The 17,402-nt window shown below is 45.6% G+C and overlaps 1 protein-coding gene across 4 annotated transcripts in view; it reads right to left on the minus strand.

Moving 5' to 3' along the window:
* Window positions 1-17,402, minus strand: part of VASH2 (vasohibin 2) — a 67,385-nt gene that overhangs the window by 28,258 nt on the left and 21,725 nt on the right. For all 4 annotated transcript variants that reach the window (XR_006280246.1, XM_038394190.2, XM_038394188.2 and 1 more), the window contains one exon: window positions 2,823-2,897. Coding sequence is in view for 3 of the 4 variants with exons in the window: in XM_038394190.2 (XP_038250118.1) it covers window positions 2,823-2,897 (75 nt within the window). In the remaining variant the exon portion in view is untranslated. The remainder of the gene's footprint in view (window positions 1-2,822; window positions 2,898-17,402) is intronic.

The raw sequence follows: 17,402 nt of genomic DNA on the forward strand, positions 1-17,402 counted from the left end.
ATTAAACCCAATGTCTCTTTTCCCTTTTCTATCATTTTAACCAAGCACAAATGCATTGTAGACTTGAGGGACCACTCATGGACTTCACTGACGCAACAGCCACTAGCCAGGCAAAGTCAGCTCCATCCAAAGGAGAGGGTTGACTGTGGTTCCTTTCAGTTGTACCACCAGTATTTTAAAAGACATCTTTGCAAATGAAGATCAAGTTGTAAAGATTCTGGCCCTGAATCTATTCCCAGTTTCAATGGGGCTGTTTGGGTCTGACTGGGAGCAGATCCTGGCCCTCACTCAGATAGTCTGCATGGAAGACACTAGATGAAGCTTCTATTTTTGTCGCGGGGAAGGTAGATGGGAGAGGGAAAGGTGATGGAATCAGCATTTCGGATGTCATGAAACAATTCTCCTGGAGAAAGCAAGAGATCTTACCTCACCCTTTTGTAGGGCTGTTGATTAATCACAGTTAACTCATGCAATTAACTCCAAAAAATTAATCATGATTAATCGCAGTTTTAATCTCACTGTTAAACAATAAATAGAATACCAACTGAAATTTAATACATATTTTTGGATGTTGTTCTACATTTTCAAATATAATTGATTTCTATTACACAGAATACAAATTGTACAGTGCTCACTTTATATTATTATTTTTATTACAAATATTTGAATTGTAAAATGATAATCAAAAGAAACAGTATTTTTCAATTCACCTCATACAAATACTAGTAGTTCCATCTCTTTATTGTGAAAATGCAACTTAACGGTGTAGAATTTTTTTGTTACATAACTGCACTCAAAAACAATGCAAAACTTTAGAGCCTACACGTCCACTCAGTCCTACTTCTTGTTCAGCCAATCGCTAAGACAAACAAGTTTGTTTACATTTTTGGGAGATAATTCTGCCCACTTCTTATTTACAATCTCGCTTTCTGCTGACAACAGGGATTTTTGTAGCCAGCATTGCAAGGTATTTACATGCCAGATATGATAAACATTTGTTCATGCTTCGGCCATCATTCCAGAGAACATGCTTCCATGCTGATGACACTTGTTAAAAAAATGTGTTAATTTAATTTGTGACTGAACTCCTTGTGGGGAGAATTGTAGTTCTCCAGCTCTGTTTTACCTGCATTCAGCCAGATATTTCATGTTATAGTAGTCTCAGATGATGACTCAGCACACGTTGTTCATTTTAAGGACACTTTCACTGCAGATCTGACAAAATGCAAAGAAGGTATCAATGTGAGATTTCTAAAGATAGCTACAATACTCGACCCAAGGTTTAAGAATCTGAAGTGCCTACCAAAATCTGAGAGGGATGAACTGTGGAGCATGCTTTCAAAAAAGTCTTAAAAGAGCAACACTCTGATGCAGAAACTACAGAACCCAAATCACCAAAAAAACAAAATCAGCCTTCTGCTGGTGGCATCTGACTCACATTTTGAAAATGAACATGCACCGGTCTGCGCTGCTTTGGATTGTTATTGAGCAGAACCTGTCATCAGCAGGGACGCATGTATGAATGGTGTATGAAGCATGAAGGGACATATGAATCTTTTATGCATCTGGCATGTAAATATCTTGCGATGCCGGCTGCAAAGGTACCATGCAAATGCCTGTTCTCATTATCAGGTGACATTGTGAACAAGAAGCAGGCAGCATTATCTCCTGCAAATGTAAACAAACTTGATTGGCTGAACAAGAAATAGGACTGAGTGGACTTGTAGGCTCTAAACTTTTACATTGTTTTATTTTTGAAGGCAGTTATTTTTTGTACATAATTCTACATTTGTAAGTTCAACTTTCATGGTAAAGTTATTGCACTACAGTACTTGTATGCAGTGAATTGAAAAACACTATTGCTTGTGTTTTTTTACAGTGCAAATATTTGTAATCAAAAATAAATATAAAGTGAGCACTGTACATTTTGTATTCTGTGTTGTAACTGAAATCAATATATTTGAAAATTTATAAAACAGCCAAAAATATTTAAATAAATGGTATTCTATTATGGATTAATTTTTTTAATTGCGCAATTAATTTTTTTTTTATAGTCGCTTGACAGCCCTACCCTTTTGCATTTGGGCCCTCAATGCCTGGTCACTGAACTTCCCTGGCAGCAGGATCAAAACACACATGGTATGCAGCTGCACACGTAGCCCAGTCTTGTGCTACTACAGTACCTTAGGACAAAGCAGGTTAATTCACAAGAAAGAGAGTCTCACCCTGAAAGCTGAACAGCCTTTGCTTTTCTGGGTTTGAATAAGAACCCGAGTGTTACTTTACAGTAGTTTAAAGGTTTGGCTACATTACAACATGCACATGCTTAGTTCTGTACACAGCACAATTACAGGGGATCAGAGACAAAAGGCATCAAGACTCAGATAGTACTATGTTGGGCATGTGTTATAGAAACCTAGATAGTACAGACCTGAATTTCAAACTCAGTTAACAGGCTGTTAATGATTTGCCCAGCATGGCTATGGAATAGTTCAGCTCTTAAACTCGACAGCTATTTTTCTAGGCATTTAGGGTCAGATCCTTAGATGGTGTAAACAGATGTCAAAGTCAATGGAGTTGACTTTAATAGGATTATGCTGATTGACACTAGAAGTTCAGGCCCTAGTACCACGCTGAGTTCCTAATAAGGAGGATTCCTTTATTCAATCAATCACTGAAAATCACTTAGACACATGGAGTCCCTTTAACTCACCTTCCACTGGGGTTGTCATCCCACATCCCTAAAGTGCAGATACGTTAACTAGTATTATTTTTAAGTGGTTACCCCCACTGGAACAAACTGCACATGGAGAAAAGGATACATCCCCAGGATAACTGCTTCAAGGCATTTGATAGGTAAGGATTCCTTGGTCATTTCTCTAGCCGTCTCCATTAACCTAGGATAGAAAAAACTTTCAGTCCTTTTGGTCAAAATAGTCAACAAAAATTAAAAGTTCCTCTTACCTTATTAGGGGCCAAACCCCTCTGGTCTTATTGGGCCCAATTCGCCTCTCAAACCACATTCACATGGATGTAACTCCATTGATTCTGATAGAATCACTAGTTTACAGTGGAGGGGGATAAAAAACAGGCCTCAGCCTACAGGCAGCCAGGACTGAGTGGCAGCAGATGTATTGGAGAACCCAGATGTCTCAGAAGGGTCACCTTCAAGTAATGGCTTTTGCTATTTTCCTTACTTAGGGGCAGATTCTGAGCCCCTCCCCCACGTTCAGTAGTACCATGCACCAGCAGAAACCAATGAGACTACTCGAGGAGAAAGGATTTACCCAGCTGGTTAAGGGCATCAGAATCTGAGCCTTAGACTAATCTCTATGGAGAAGCGACTGTTTCCCACTGCATGCTTATACAGGGCATAGGGACTCTAGGTGCTACTGTTATACAAATTTTACCAACACTAACAGAATATGTTATTGATTCAGACTACCACAGATGTGCATGACATTTTGATTTAAAATAAATGCCAGTGATAAACTATTATTATAAAAAAGACAACAGTTCTGCTTTGACCAGGAAAAGCTGGTATGTTTTCAAGTAAGCATTCGTATCTCCTGCTGCAGCGTCATCTAAGTTGAGAGCTACCTGCCAGTGGAGTCACAGATTTAAAATCCCGTCCCAAGGGGTACTGCAGGCTCCAGCTCACTGTGTTCACAAAGTCTCCTCTTCAGAGATCAGGATTCTCAAAGAAAAAGTTATCGTGGATGCGCCACGTCTCATGCCAACAGGAGCTTGCACAAATAGCCCCATGTGTGCACTGCGTATGCACACTCTAAAGCCTCACCACCCTCAGCAGCCCCAAATCCTCTCCAAGGACAAGAGCCTAGCAGCTGAGCTGTTTGCTATGCAGTTTTCTGGTGGGGGGGAGGTGGCAGCCTCTGCACTGCCTGCATGGGCGGCGGGTATTATAGGCAGGGGTAGGCTGTGCCTCCCCAAACAGCCTCGTGTGGCCCCACCCATGCTGCAGCCCAAGGCCAGGCCAGGCCCCCTCCTGCGGTTCCCAGCTCTCTGCCCTGGCTGGCTCGGGCTGGCTGTCCTGCCTCCTGCAGGGACTCAGTGTGCCTGGGGGTGTGCTGCCCGGTGCTGGCCTCCTGGAGCACCTCCTGGTTGTCTGGCGCTGGGGCCGGGGCCTGCGGTGGGGGTACTCTGGGCACTGAGCTCCTGCGGGGGTGGGGGGCAGAAGGAGAGGGACAGGGCCTTGGGCACAAGGGGAAGGGCTGGGGGCTAGCCTCCCCCAACGGCTGGGTCACCGGCCGCCCATGTCTGCACCTCTGCCCCAGCTGCAGGCAAGGGGGCCCCATGGAGCTGGGCTCCAAGACCCCTTGGGCAGGTTCCCCAAATCCTCCTCCACCCCACATGCAGTGCTTCTACAACATCCGGGCCCCTCTACACCAGAGGAGGAGGTACAACAAGCCCCTTTCTGTACCAGCAAATTACACCTACACTGGAAACATTTTCTGACGTTTGTTGTTGTTGCTAACATGAATGAGCCCACACAGCAGGACAACTCCCTGCAACACTCAGAGCTCAATTCCACCCTATGACACAGCTGTGTAGTTCCCACTGAAATCCCAGGCATGGAGTTCCCCCGCCAAGGGCAGAATTAAGCCCAACGGGTGAGATATTTTCAAAGCCGCCTAAGAGTCGGACATCCAATTTCTATGGGAATCCAAATCCCCTTGGTGGCTTTGAAAACCCTGCCGTAAATGGGCTGGAAAGATACAATATTTTCTCCCTTTCTCTGCTTCTCCTCTCAGGACTGCATGGAAACACATCCCTGAGGGCGCTGGCAGCAGCCGAATGAGGCCATGCTACTGGGTACTAATTCTGCAAGCTCCTGGAGCAGGTACATGAAACCCTCTTTCCAAACAGCAGCTGCTTCTAGCGTACCCTCCTATAGCGTTAAAACGGCTCTGGCTCTTTGTGTAGAAAAGAGGTTATATGCTCAAAATGCCCCCTTGTGCCTGGGGCAACTGGAGTGGATGGTTCAGGTCTGCAATCCTTTTAAAGAGACATCACCATTGCTTGGCACACACAATCCAGTCTTGGTGCAGCTGAGAAAGTGCCATCAATAGGTTATTGGCACAGTGCCATCAATAGGTTATTGCTTTTCTGGGCACCCTCGAAGGATGGAGAGAAACAAAGCATGTTAGAGGACCGGAAGAGACCAAGAGATAAAAGAGAATCATATTCAGTAGTAGCTGAAAAACTCAAGGGTTGGGAGAGAGGTATTATTTTGAAATTCTTCTTTAACCTTAGCCTTTCCCACTCCAACCCACCTAGAAGAGATCCCAGCACCACAGAAACGTTATCTTCAATATTATCAACATCTGAACGACAACAGCTGGTAAAGGTGCACCTGTCAAACCCCCAGTGTCTTATTTTTGCCATCTCCTAACTTATTATGGTGAAACCCATCTTAAAGCATGCCTGTTTTCCGAGCAGTAATTCAGTAAAGACAGCATTAGGGTTCCCTGTTTATTGTCATCTTTTCATTTGCAAACTCAACCTAGCCTGCAGCAAACTCATTTGCAAACTCAATCTGCAGAGACAACCCAGAATATGAAAGTCAAGCTGGATCTTGTCTGGCTCCTGTCGCCTCACCGTCAGTATCAGAAACCCTGCCACTGGAATTCAGTAACGATTCAGCTGTTGGTGCAGAACAGAATCCTAGTTGCTCTCCTGGTGCTAAGTCAGAGTAACAAGCAGCACAATCACATTTTAGCCAGGAAAGAAAGTACCTAGGACTCTGAGGACACAGAGAGAGGAAGCTGCCACACGTGTAACTCACCTCAAGCACAGCGAGCCCCAAACACATCACAAAGCACTATTAAGTCAGAGTTTTACAGACTTCTAGAGGGAGAAACAGGATAGCTTTGAAATCTGGACATTTCAGGCACACGCCACACCAAATGTTCTCCTTTGGACAGATTTCAGAGTAGGCTCATTCACCTGCGCATCTACCAATGTGATATATGCCATCATGTGCCAGCAATGCCCCTCTGCCATGTACACTGGTCAAACTGGACAGTCTCTACGTAAAAGAATAAATGGACACAAATCAGACGTCAAGAATTATAACATTCAAAAACCAGTCGGAGAACACTTCAATCTCTCCGGTCACTCAAATATAGATCTGAGGGTGGCTATCCTTCAACAAAAAAAACTTCAAAAACAGACTCCAACGAGAGACTGCTGAATTGGAATTAATTTGCAAACTGGATACAATTAACTTAGGCTTGAATAGAGACTAGGAATGGATGAGTCATTACACAAAGTAAAACTATTTCCCCATGTTATTTCTCCCCCCCACCCCACCCCCCACTGTTCCTCAGATGTTCTTGTTAACTGCTGGAAATAGCCTACCTTGCTTGTCACCATGAAAGGTTTTCCTCCTTTCCCCCCCTGCTGCTGGTGATGGCTCATCTTAAGTGATCACTCTCCTTACAGTGTGTATGATAAAACCCATTGTTTCATGTTCTCTGTGTGTGTATATCAATCTCCCCACTGTATTTTCCACCAAATGCATCCGATGAAGTGAGTTGTAGCTCATGAAAGCTTATGCTCAAATAAATTCGTTAGTCTCTAAGGTGCCACAAGTACTCCTTTTCTCTTTGGACAGAGACAGTCTTCCCCTCTGCTCCATGCAGCACTGAGCACACTTACAATACAAAACCAGATACCAATGGCAGAGAAGACGAACAAGATTAGACACTGTGTATGCCAAGCCCTTTGTGGCAGCCTCTCCACTGGCTGCGGCATCAGGTCCCTAGTTGACTGCTGTTATAAGTTCACTATTATCACCAGTTCCAGAAGCAGTCAGCGTGGGTATAATATTAATGTCCCCACTGCCAGGGAGCCTTTGCAAACCAACTAGCATAAACAAGTTGCGAAATTAGCGGTGATTGATCTTTCATGGCAACATTCATATTGTTTATGACTGTTACAAAGATACATTACATGTATGTTCTGTTTACAATGCATGAACTCATTTGTCTTGAATCACAGCTCTCCGAGATATTTAGAGGCCATTAAGATTGAAATTCAACATGAGGCATTCTGCTAGCTTAATAAAGACAGACACAGACTATCTATTGGTGCACAACCCACCACATGCTATAGCGGTCTGCCTCTCATCCAAGTCAGTGGCAGAATTCCCATTCAATGGAAGCAGGATCGGCCCTCCTCTTTTTTGTATTAGTGTTCTGGAACAGTAGTAGTCCCTAACAATAGGGATTGGAATGGGATTCAGAGCCTTCCACCATTAGATCACCAGTCTGGAACTGAGCTAGAACACTAGTGACCAACAAAAAGTTACCAGTGATCATCTGATGGCTGTTCATGGGCATACAGGGAATGAGCTGGCTACACAGTTCATTTCACAGTAGACACGTCATGGGAAACCATCATAATGCACACCATTGCTTACAGTGTCAGACGCCAAGGACTGACTGGGCAGGGAGACTGAACTGCCCACTCTCCACTAGAGATGGCCCCTCCAGGTCCAGGCTGAGACAAGCTGGTACAGTGGTGAAGCTTCCCCGGGGCTGCCTGGGCCAGGCCCCAAGGACTTCAGCTCCACAACTGTCAGTCACATAGATGTGCAAAAGAATTATATTTTTTCCCTAAAGGCCTTGTTGATACTGGGGAAAAAAAGCTATATTTGATTTGAATTTGCATTTGTAATTTATCCGGGGGGGAAATAATCTCAGAATTAGAAATTAATCTGGAACACGGTAGTATTAAGATAGGATCCAGTCTAGTTCCCACAGAGGTCAAGGACAGTCTTTTGTTGCCTTTAGCAGCATTTGGATCAGGCCATTAAACTACATTTGTTTTGGTTATTGGAAGTCACCCTATTGCAGTGGTGAGCTGGAGCCGGTTCGCACCCGTTTAGGCGAACCGGTTGTTAAATTGTGAAGAAGTTTTAGATCCGGTTGTTAACCTGCTTCCCTGCAAGGGGCGCTAAGGCTTTGATGGGCTCCGGCCAGTAAGTGATGCAATTCCTCCTCTGGCCGCCAGGGGCGCTGTGCTGCGGGACCCATGTGGGCTGCCGCCTGGCCCCGAACATGAGCCCTGCTCCTGCTGCTCCCCCAACCCCTGCCCTGGGGCTCCCGCTGCTGCCTGGTGGGTCCCCGGCTGCTCAGCTGGGCCTGGGCTGCGTCCTGCTGCTCCGAGCAGCTCTCCCCATGAGCACCCACCACCCTGCCCACAGCCAGCCCCTGCCTCCAGCCACCCCTGCACCCCCTGCCCTGCCCGCAGCCAGCCCATCTCCAGCCACCCCCACACCCCCTGCCCACAGCCAGCCCCTGCCTCCGGTCAGCCCCTGCCTCCAGCCACCCCCGCACCCCCTGCCCTGCCCGCAGCCAGCCCATCTCCAGCCACCCCCACACCCCCTGCCCACAGCCAGCCCCTGCCTCTGGTCAGCCCCTGCCTCCAGCCAGCCCCGCACCCCCTGCCCTGCCCGCACCAGCCCCTGCCTGCAGCCACCCCCGCAACCCCTGCCTGCAGCCAGCCCCTGCCTGCAGCCACCCCCGCAACCCCTGCCTGCAGCCAGCCCCTGCCTGCAGCCACCCCCGCAACCCCTGCCTGCAGCCAGCCCCTGCCTCCAGCCACCCCCGCACCCCCTGCCTGCAGCCAGCCCCTGCCGCACCCCCGCACCCCCTGCCTGCAGCCAGCCCCTGCCGCACCCCCGCACCCCCTGCCTGCAGCCAGCCCCTGCCGCACCCCCTGCCCTGCCTGCAGCCAGCCCCTGCCACACCCCCTGCCCTGCCTGCAGCCAGCCCATCTCCAGCCATCCCCATACCCTCTGCCTGCAGCCAGCCTCTGCCACACCTCCTGCCCTGCCCGCAGCCAGCCCATCTCCAGCCAGCCCTGCATCCCACTTCCCTGCCTGCAGCCAGCCCCTACCTCCAGTCAGCCCCTGCCCTGTCTCCAGCCAGCCCTACACCGCCTTGCCTCCAGCCAACCCCGCACCCTCCCATCTCCAGCCAGCTCCACACCCTCTGCCCTGCCCTCACCCCCTGCCTCCAGTTAGCCCTGCCCCATGCCCCTGTCTGCTGCTGGCCCCACGTCCACTGGTGCCCTGCAGTTCACAGGGCAGTAACCCTGCACACCTGCTTCAATGAGGGGGGCAGGGAGCAGCTGGGACCCACACATGTGCACACCCTAGGGTGACCAGACAGCAAGTGTGAAAAATCAGGACGGGGGTGGGGGGGGGGTAATAGGAGCCTATATAAGAAAAAGACCCCAAAATCAGGACTGTCCTTATAAAATCTGGACATCTGGTCACCCTAGCACACCCCCAGGGAGTGGCAGGGACCCACACATGTGAAACAGAGCTCATTTCTAGTTCAGGCCCAACATTTTAAAAAAGAACTTTAGGCAGGGTTAACATACATCCGTATTTTCCCGGACAGGTCGAGCTTTTTGGTTCTTAAATCGCTGTCTGGAAAATATAGACATATGGTAATCCTGTTGGTACAAAAAAATACATACTGGGGCACATCCCTTACATCAGAACTTTTGATAGGAAACCGGTTGTTAAGACTTTGGCAGCTCATCACTGCCCTATTGGACTTACCACTCACGATCCTCCACTGTATCCAAAAGTCACAGTCAAAAGCATCTCCTCTTGTGGCCTGTGAGACCCTCGCTTGTCCTTCCTGTGACTGCATAGCGCAGTTATGCAAAGCCTGACCCAATGGACCTTTCCACTAATTTCAATGGGCTATGAATCAGGCCCTCAGCCAGTCAAAGGAGGAGTCTAAACTTAAATTGTCTTAAACTTCACACAAATATTCTCTGCTGGAGTGTATAATTTGATCATCACCCCCAAACTTGCACAACCACTCTTTTCCCGCAAGCACAGCCACTCCTACCCCTAATAAATGTAACCAGTTCAGCTGTTCTAATCAGGAGTCTTTTTCCTTTTGCTGTATACCTCGCACTGTTTCAGTGGGCAATATTTCCTTCTACCATAAATTGCTTCAGGACCATAAACTATCGGTGTGCCCGTCGGGATTAACTCCTTTGCCATACATACAAAAAGAAAATAACAGTGTGATAATGGCACCTCTTAGGAATTTTGGGATTTCCATTAAAGCAGGAGTGCTTACAAAAATTCCACAGCAGTTGCTTTTTAAAATCAGTGCACTATACCCATGTCACATAAAGGGTTACATCTAACTGGCAAAAGTAAAATTCACTGAGGCCTGGTCTACACTACAGTTAGGTCAATGTAAAGCAGCTTACAGCAACCCAACTCTGTAAGCGTCTACACTAAAATGTAGCTCCCACCAATGTAACTCATCTACCGCACCAATCTAATAGTAACTCCACCTCCGCGAGAGACAAAGCACTGGTCAATGTAGTTAGTTTGACGCTGTGTCAGTGTAGACACTTGTTGCTTACATCAAGTGTTGCTGCCTTTCAGAAGCTGTCCCATAGTGCCCCACACTGACAGGTAAATCAGTGCAAGCAATCCTGGTGAGAATGCACACCATTGGCACAAGGAAAGGAGCATAGTGGCTGTACTCAATATAACTTAGGTAAACTTAATTTTGTAGTGTAGACTTGCCCCAAGTGTCAACCTCTTAAGTACTTTAGAGTCTGAGGGGTCTTGACATACTCCCTCTGCTGGAGTTTATGGATGTGATTCTTTTCACTGATGCACTTCCTCCCCAGTTACTGGCACGTTTGACATCCATGAACTCGCCCTCTACCGTGAGTATTTCTACAGCTCCTGGCACTTTGCTATCTAAGCACTAGCTTTGCCAAATGTGAACTTCACAAGATTTCTCAAAGTACCTCACTACAAGGGAATTTCTGTCAGTCCTCTGCATATCCAATTAAGCTTTCTGGGCACTTGGTTTGCATATATAACGCCCAGGGCTGTGTACTCTGTGGAGAATCCAGCTACAGCAATTGGAGCAGCTACTGGTAGAGTCAAGACAATAACACAGGGTTGCTTTAATGAGAAAATGTGCATTTAGCTTCAATCTGAATAAACCAGTATGTCCGTAAATTTTCCTCTCTCTATCTGCAAGATTAGAAGCACATGTTCAAATATTCTCTCTAGGCTATTGTCTGGACACAATATTGCCGAATTCTTCAGTCCCACTGGGGTTCCTTGAGAACAGGGTATGTTAACAAAGGGCTTGCTCTTCTGTTATTAGGGTAAGTAGTTCCCACCTGCCTGCTTCTATCACACTTCAGTTTGGGGTTTTTTTTTAAAGCACTTCTTTAATCAATTATCCGCTATATTCTCAGTAACAGAATTACTCAACCTCTGGTCTTTCTGCAGATCAGCCTCTGTACTACAATTTCTCTAAGCCTTTGGAATCTGACTCAAGGAGCCTGTCCAGATGTGAGGTTTTGGTATGGTTATAACTCAAGTTAACTGATTACCAGTTAACTTGAGTCAACAACAAAATTGCAAGTGTTTGTTCCTTGTTGTGGGTCATGTCTGTGTCCTAGAACAAAAGACTGTGAAGTTCTAGACTGGCATTAGCAATTGTGTTAATTGATTCCCAATCCATCGAGTTAACTATGTGAGTTACAATACAGCCAAAAATGCCAGAGAAAAATGTTCATAAGCACATAAGTGACATAGGCCTGGTCTATACTTAAAAGTTTTAGAGATATGAATTGTTATACTAGTAAAGAACTCTAGTATGGATACAGTTTTATCGGCTTAAAGGTGACACACCAGTACAGTTACTCCCCTTTTCATATGGCAACAACTGTACAAATTTAAAGTATTTATAGTTATAAAAGCTTGTTTAAGGCTGTACACCTTTCTAATATAGAAGGGCCTATCACTTTTGAAAATGGCACCTAGGCATTTTTGAAAAATGTCTCTAGTCTAGATAAACCCCGAGGGGTCTGGCTGGCTGGGTGCCAATTGTTAGCCAACAGTGAGTTATTCTTATCATCATTTTTAAATATTGCATCCTATCAAGACTGTCTCCCTTAACATTAAGTGTCTCAAACAGATAATTCATGCTCTCCTTCCTGCGCGGAACTCTGAATTTTTATTCTCTCATGGATCAGACGGATACTGGTAATAAATCCCTCCTGCGTCTAGTCCCCACTTCCCTAACAATATATCAGAGCTATTTCAAGACACATTTCACATGGATTTATTGATCTTCAATTTGTATGTAGCTTCTTTACACATTTGAGCTCACCCATTGGTCTCCTGAGGGGAAGAAGCAACAGAACCTTTGTTAGCTCAGAGCCTTCACAATAGAGAATCATTTTAAAAAAAAATCAACTTCATAAGCACAAGCGAGGAGCCCAGTGTGGCAGTGCTGAACACGTATAACTCCCAAAGGAGTCAATGGAAACTGAGGGCACGCTGCTGGATCAAGCCCCATATATATGCTTGCTCATCCAGATGGACTTCTGTATTTCCACATGATCAATACAATGGAAGTACTGAGCCTTTCACTAGCATCTTGAGAGGGAGACACGTACCAAATGCAGATTTTATAGAAAGCCAAACTCAGAGGCAAAGAGCTATTAAAAGACTTCAGCTAGTAACCCTTGAGAAGGATGGTCTTGTAGTCACTGAAGTGGGCCTTAAAAGATCAAGGTTCAATTCCTGGCTCTGCTCCAAATTCCCATTTTAATGTTGGGCAAACCACTTTATCTGCCTGCGCCGCCATTTTCCATCTGTAAAATGGGAATAATAACGCCTTTCCCCCACCCTTCGTCCGTCCTGTCTGTTTAGATAATTGCCAAACTAAAACCAGGATTAGTGACCATTAAGGTTACAACAGGACACACCCCGTGCACCCAAAACCTTAAAGACATGTAAATAAGAAGTTTACGGAAAATACTTGTCCATTTCTTGCCACCTTTAAGTTGCCTACAACACTGCTTCAGTAACACACTCCATGAGGCTTTCACTTCCATCTCCAACAGTTATCCCAAAGCAATACCTACCCCAGCTCCAGACTTGCACTCTAATACCTTAACAGTGACCTCATCTGCGTTTATATCAATTACTTCAACAGACCAGCACATCTGGCCAGCACACATTCCATCCATTTGGGAAGTGTTACCTATCAGCTGTGTTCTTGGGGAATCAGGGTGCAGTACCCAGCCTGTCTGACTCACGAAAGACCTTCCCCCTTCCAGCCTCTGCTTGAACCAAAGACGATCAGAAGAAAGACTTAGAAAAAGCAATGAAAAGGCTGTGGGAGAACCCTGGGACAAGGGTGACAGGATTAAGGAAACTCCCCTAGGCTCATTTGTATCAAAGATGGGACAGGGAGGCATCCCCATTAGCATACAGAATGGAGAACAGAGATTCCAAGGCAAGAACCGCACAGAACTCTGGGACCAGAAAAGCAGGGAAGCGCTGCATGATGGGGGTCTCTGCTCCAGATGTTAATGAGCCCATGCCCACACACACCCAGCTCAGAAGTTATCAGATCAATTTTAGTAATAAATACTTTATTGGTATCCAAAATACTGAAGCTGCCTAATTGCACTGTGAGCACTCTTGAAGGAACAGTGCCCATAGCCAGGAATAATCAGTTCCTATTTTCTAGCCTGAACAAAACAACTTTGGTATATCCCCTTGAGCTATCGGTTTACCTACAAACAAATCTAGTGTTCTCCCCTGAACCATAGTTCTTTCCCTACAAAAACTCCTACCCATGCTCAAGTATGTGTTCTGATGCCTGGATCCAAAATCTGCATCAGTGCCATTGGGACTTCATCTTCTCCTAACTGATCGTGCTGGGATCTCAGCCCGTCTCCAGTACTCTGGACCCTCAGCTACCACCACAACCTGGAAACCCCAATCAATTCAAGCTTCACGGAGTTGTGAGAACCAGCTCTCTCTCTGTCTCGCTCTCTCTCTCTAGGTATCATCTTCTGACCCTGACTTGTGTGATCAGTTAAAGTTTTCTAAACCTGACTTTTATAATCAAATTTAAGTTAGATTTAATATTATAACTGTTTTGTTTGTTTGGCTCTCCTTGTATGGTAATTACCTGGCAATAAATAACTTTCATGGTTAGGCTGGTTGCTTCTCTCTCTTTCTCTCTCTCTCTCTCTCCCCCTCCTCCTCGTGGGTGTTTTTTGGCTTCCCCATTCGCTCTGCAGCAATGCTCCTCGTACCTAAACTAAAGATCCCTGCAGCACCCAAAAATCCTGTGGGGTTTGCTTATCAAGCGGGTTACTAGCAGAACAACTGTAATGTGAAAGTGGGGATAGGGACGTGCTGAACCTGGGACATATGAGGGTGGCAGCTTGAAAGTGCTGCTCACCCCAGCCTGCTCAGGCATACTCTATTCCAGTGCGCTGCCTATGGCATATTAGGGTGATAGCTTGGAGGTGCTGTTCGACCCACCTGCTGAGTCCAGGGACATATAAGGGATCAGCTTGGGAGTGCTGATTAACCCGGTCCTCTCAGATGCGCTCTGTTAATGTGTGTTCATCCGATTCTGGGGCTGGAAGAACCCAGGCCTGGGGAACCTAGGTCCTGCAGGATAGCTCCATTGGGAGGGAACTCCATATGGGTAGAGCTCCATATGAGAACACAAGTGACACAAGCAGTACATTGATAGAATTACAGAACACTCCCCCCACCCCCCCGAGAAGAGTAAACCCAATGAATAAGCGTACCCAAAAGTAACGGGCAAATCTGGTAACAGAAGTTATTCTGCCCCAACACTGCTGAAGGTAAGCAAATAAACTGGTATAATCACCCTGAAAGCCAGTGTGGTACAGAGCCTAGGACCGGAGTTTGACCTGGATTCTGGGGCTGCCGTGAGTGACCTGCATAAATGTTTCTGCTAACTTATTTAAAGCCTGGGGGGGGGAGGGGTGGTCAGCAGCTCTTCCCTAACCATCTTCTAAGTTGGGGTTCATAGTATTAGGTAATCATAAGGGTAGGGAATGGCATGGCAATTTATACAGCATCTGAATAGGGGAGATTTGAATTCCTGCGTTCTTGTTTCCTAGCTCAGGGAGCTTTCTCCTACATTTCAGGGGTACTTGGTGAGGGAGTCAGAGCGCATCACTCATTTTTTAAGCTTTTCTCAGAAGTAAGTGACTACAGATCGGCTATGGCATGAATGCTACCAAACTACAATCTGGAGGATTTGCTTTGTGGCAAAAACTTGTTGTTACTATTAAAAAAGTTATCAGTGTTTTATAGGCAAACATTCCTGATGCATAACTGATATTCTAGGAACCAGCATATGGGGAGCAACAACGTGGCCAAAGGAGGGGGCCCAGAGTGTTTTAGATTTCTTGAAAAAGGGGTACCAAGACACAGGAGACAATCCAGTGAAAAATCTGCCCAAATGGGTGACTTTTACAGGTTTGTTATTATCAGTTAGTTTTTCATCCAACTGCCATGAAAAATTCAGATCGTGCTCAAAGCTTCAATTCCATGGCTTGGTTTTTGCCATTTCAATGAGACTTTCACAAAACAAAGATTTAAAGCACCTGTTAAAACTCAGCTCTGTAACACAACTTATAACTATAGTGATGTTACCTCTGCATTGTACGCTCTTCAAGGCAGGGATTGAGACTTACTATATGCGTATACTGTGTGGTTCTGATCTCAGGTGGGGTCTCTACGCATTACCGTAAGAAAAGTGTCCAAAATAAATCTTGTAAATAATAAACTTAATTCATCCTGGCATGAAACTTCTGAACTGAGACCTAGACCAAAAACTCAAAACTCAGCTGTACAATGGAGGGGGGAAAAGGGGCAATACGTGATCACAATTAAAATCTGAGAGAAAATCCCAAAGAAATGTACAAAGCTAAAAAGAGCACAGATAGCAATAACTAATGAAAGTAGCTCACCCAGCAAGCTTTTCCCCAATACTGCTTTGTCATTTCAGGAACAAAATACACTTGTGGCACTCAATGTGTAAACCAACAGGAATCACTACGTAAGCACTGAGCAGTAAAGCCTCTGGAAGCGTCCCTGAAAATATCCATCAATCAGAGCAAGCAGAGTTTGCAACAAAATGGAAAACTTCTATTTGGCCAGTGGCCTTTGATTTCAAAGGACAAACTTGTGCCCAGCACCGTGCAGGGTCAGGCCTCTTCACCGAAGTGCTGTGTGTCTTCAGCTGCAGCAAGGGCCCAATTCAGCAAAGCAATTAAGCACAAGCTTAAAGAGTCAGCGATTGAAAGAAAGCATGTGCTGGAAGTCAAGCACCTACTTCAGCATTTATTGAACAGGAATGGATTTATGCACTCCTTACATGGTTTGCTCAATTGGGGCCTATGCACCTGGCTTCAGGTTTCATGAACAGCTGCACAGGGCAGCTGAAAGACACAGTGATGACCAATGATTTCTTCTCCCTGCCCGCTTTCCCCCCCACCAGTTTAAAAAAAACAAAACAAAACAAAACAAATAAATCCAGCTGGCATTTTACAGCCAATAGTTAAGTAATTGCAGAGCAAGAAATGGCTTTCTGACAGAGCCCCTATTTAATCACTGCAATAGCCATGGAAAAATGTGTATACTTAAAGGGCCAGATCCTCAGCTGGTGTAAATCTGTGTAGCTCCACTGACTTTAATGGAGCTATGCCAATTTACCCCACCTGTGGAGCTGGCTCATATCATACAGTTCATTAGAGTACCTCAAAACAATTTACAGTATTATTCCTGTTTCATATGTGGGAAAACTGAGGCACAGAGTGGCTGTGGCCAATGTTTTCAAAATTGGTGTCTAAAGTTAAGCCCCTAAATCCATATACAAGCTCTCTAATGAGCAGCCTGAATTTCAGAGTAAATTAAGTAAAATGTGGGTGCTCAGCATCTCACAGGACTGAGCCCTTTATGAGAAGGCATTTTATTTTCATACAACATGCAAACAAGCTGAATGAAGCTGACATCTTCCCGTGCCTCCAGGTGTAAGTGATTAACTGAGATCACAGAACACTAGCGTGATTATGGTAGCTCAAGATCTGAACCATTAGCTGCTTCAATAGTTCTTATTGTAATTGCGTGACAATTGTCAGAATTACCCTCCCCCCATATATAGTAAGTTAGGGTATCCAAAAAAGGCCAGAAGATCAAATGCACCTCACAGGCCCTAAAGTGCAGCTAACAGCTGATCAAATCTTGGCTATTATTGCTGGTGACCTTCAAACAAGCAACTTCAATTCATCTGTCAAAGAAAGGACCAGTACAAGCAATGTTACAGTGAGCTTGTGAGGATAAGGCCTGTAGCCATATTGTAAGGCCTAAGGCCTTTGTCTGCAGCCAAGTTAAAAGAGCAGCAGCCATTAGCTGAGAAGCAGGAAGTCACATCCTCATATTCCATCTAAATTATATTAAAACAATGTAGTATCAGGCCGTTAAGAAGGAGATCCCATCCTAATAGCACCCACTATCACCA

This window comes from Dermochelys coriacea, chromosome 3 (genome assembly GCF_009764565.3).
Source record: "Dermochelys coriacea isolate rDerCor1 chromosome 3, rDerCor1.pri.v4, whole genome shotgun sequence".
Classification (NCBI taxonomy): Eukaryota; Metazoa; Chordata; order Testudines; family Dermochelyidae; genus Dermochelys; species Dermochelys coriacea.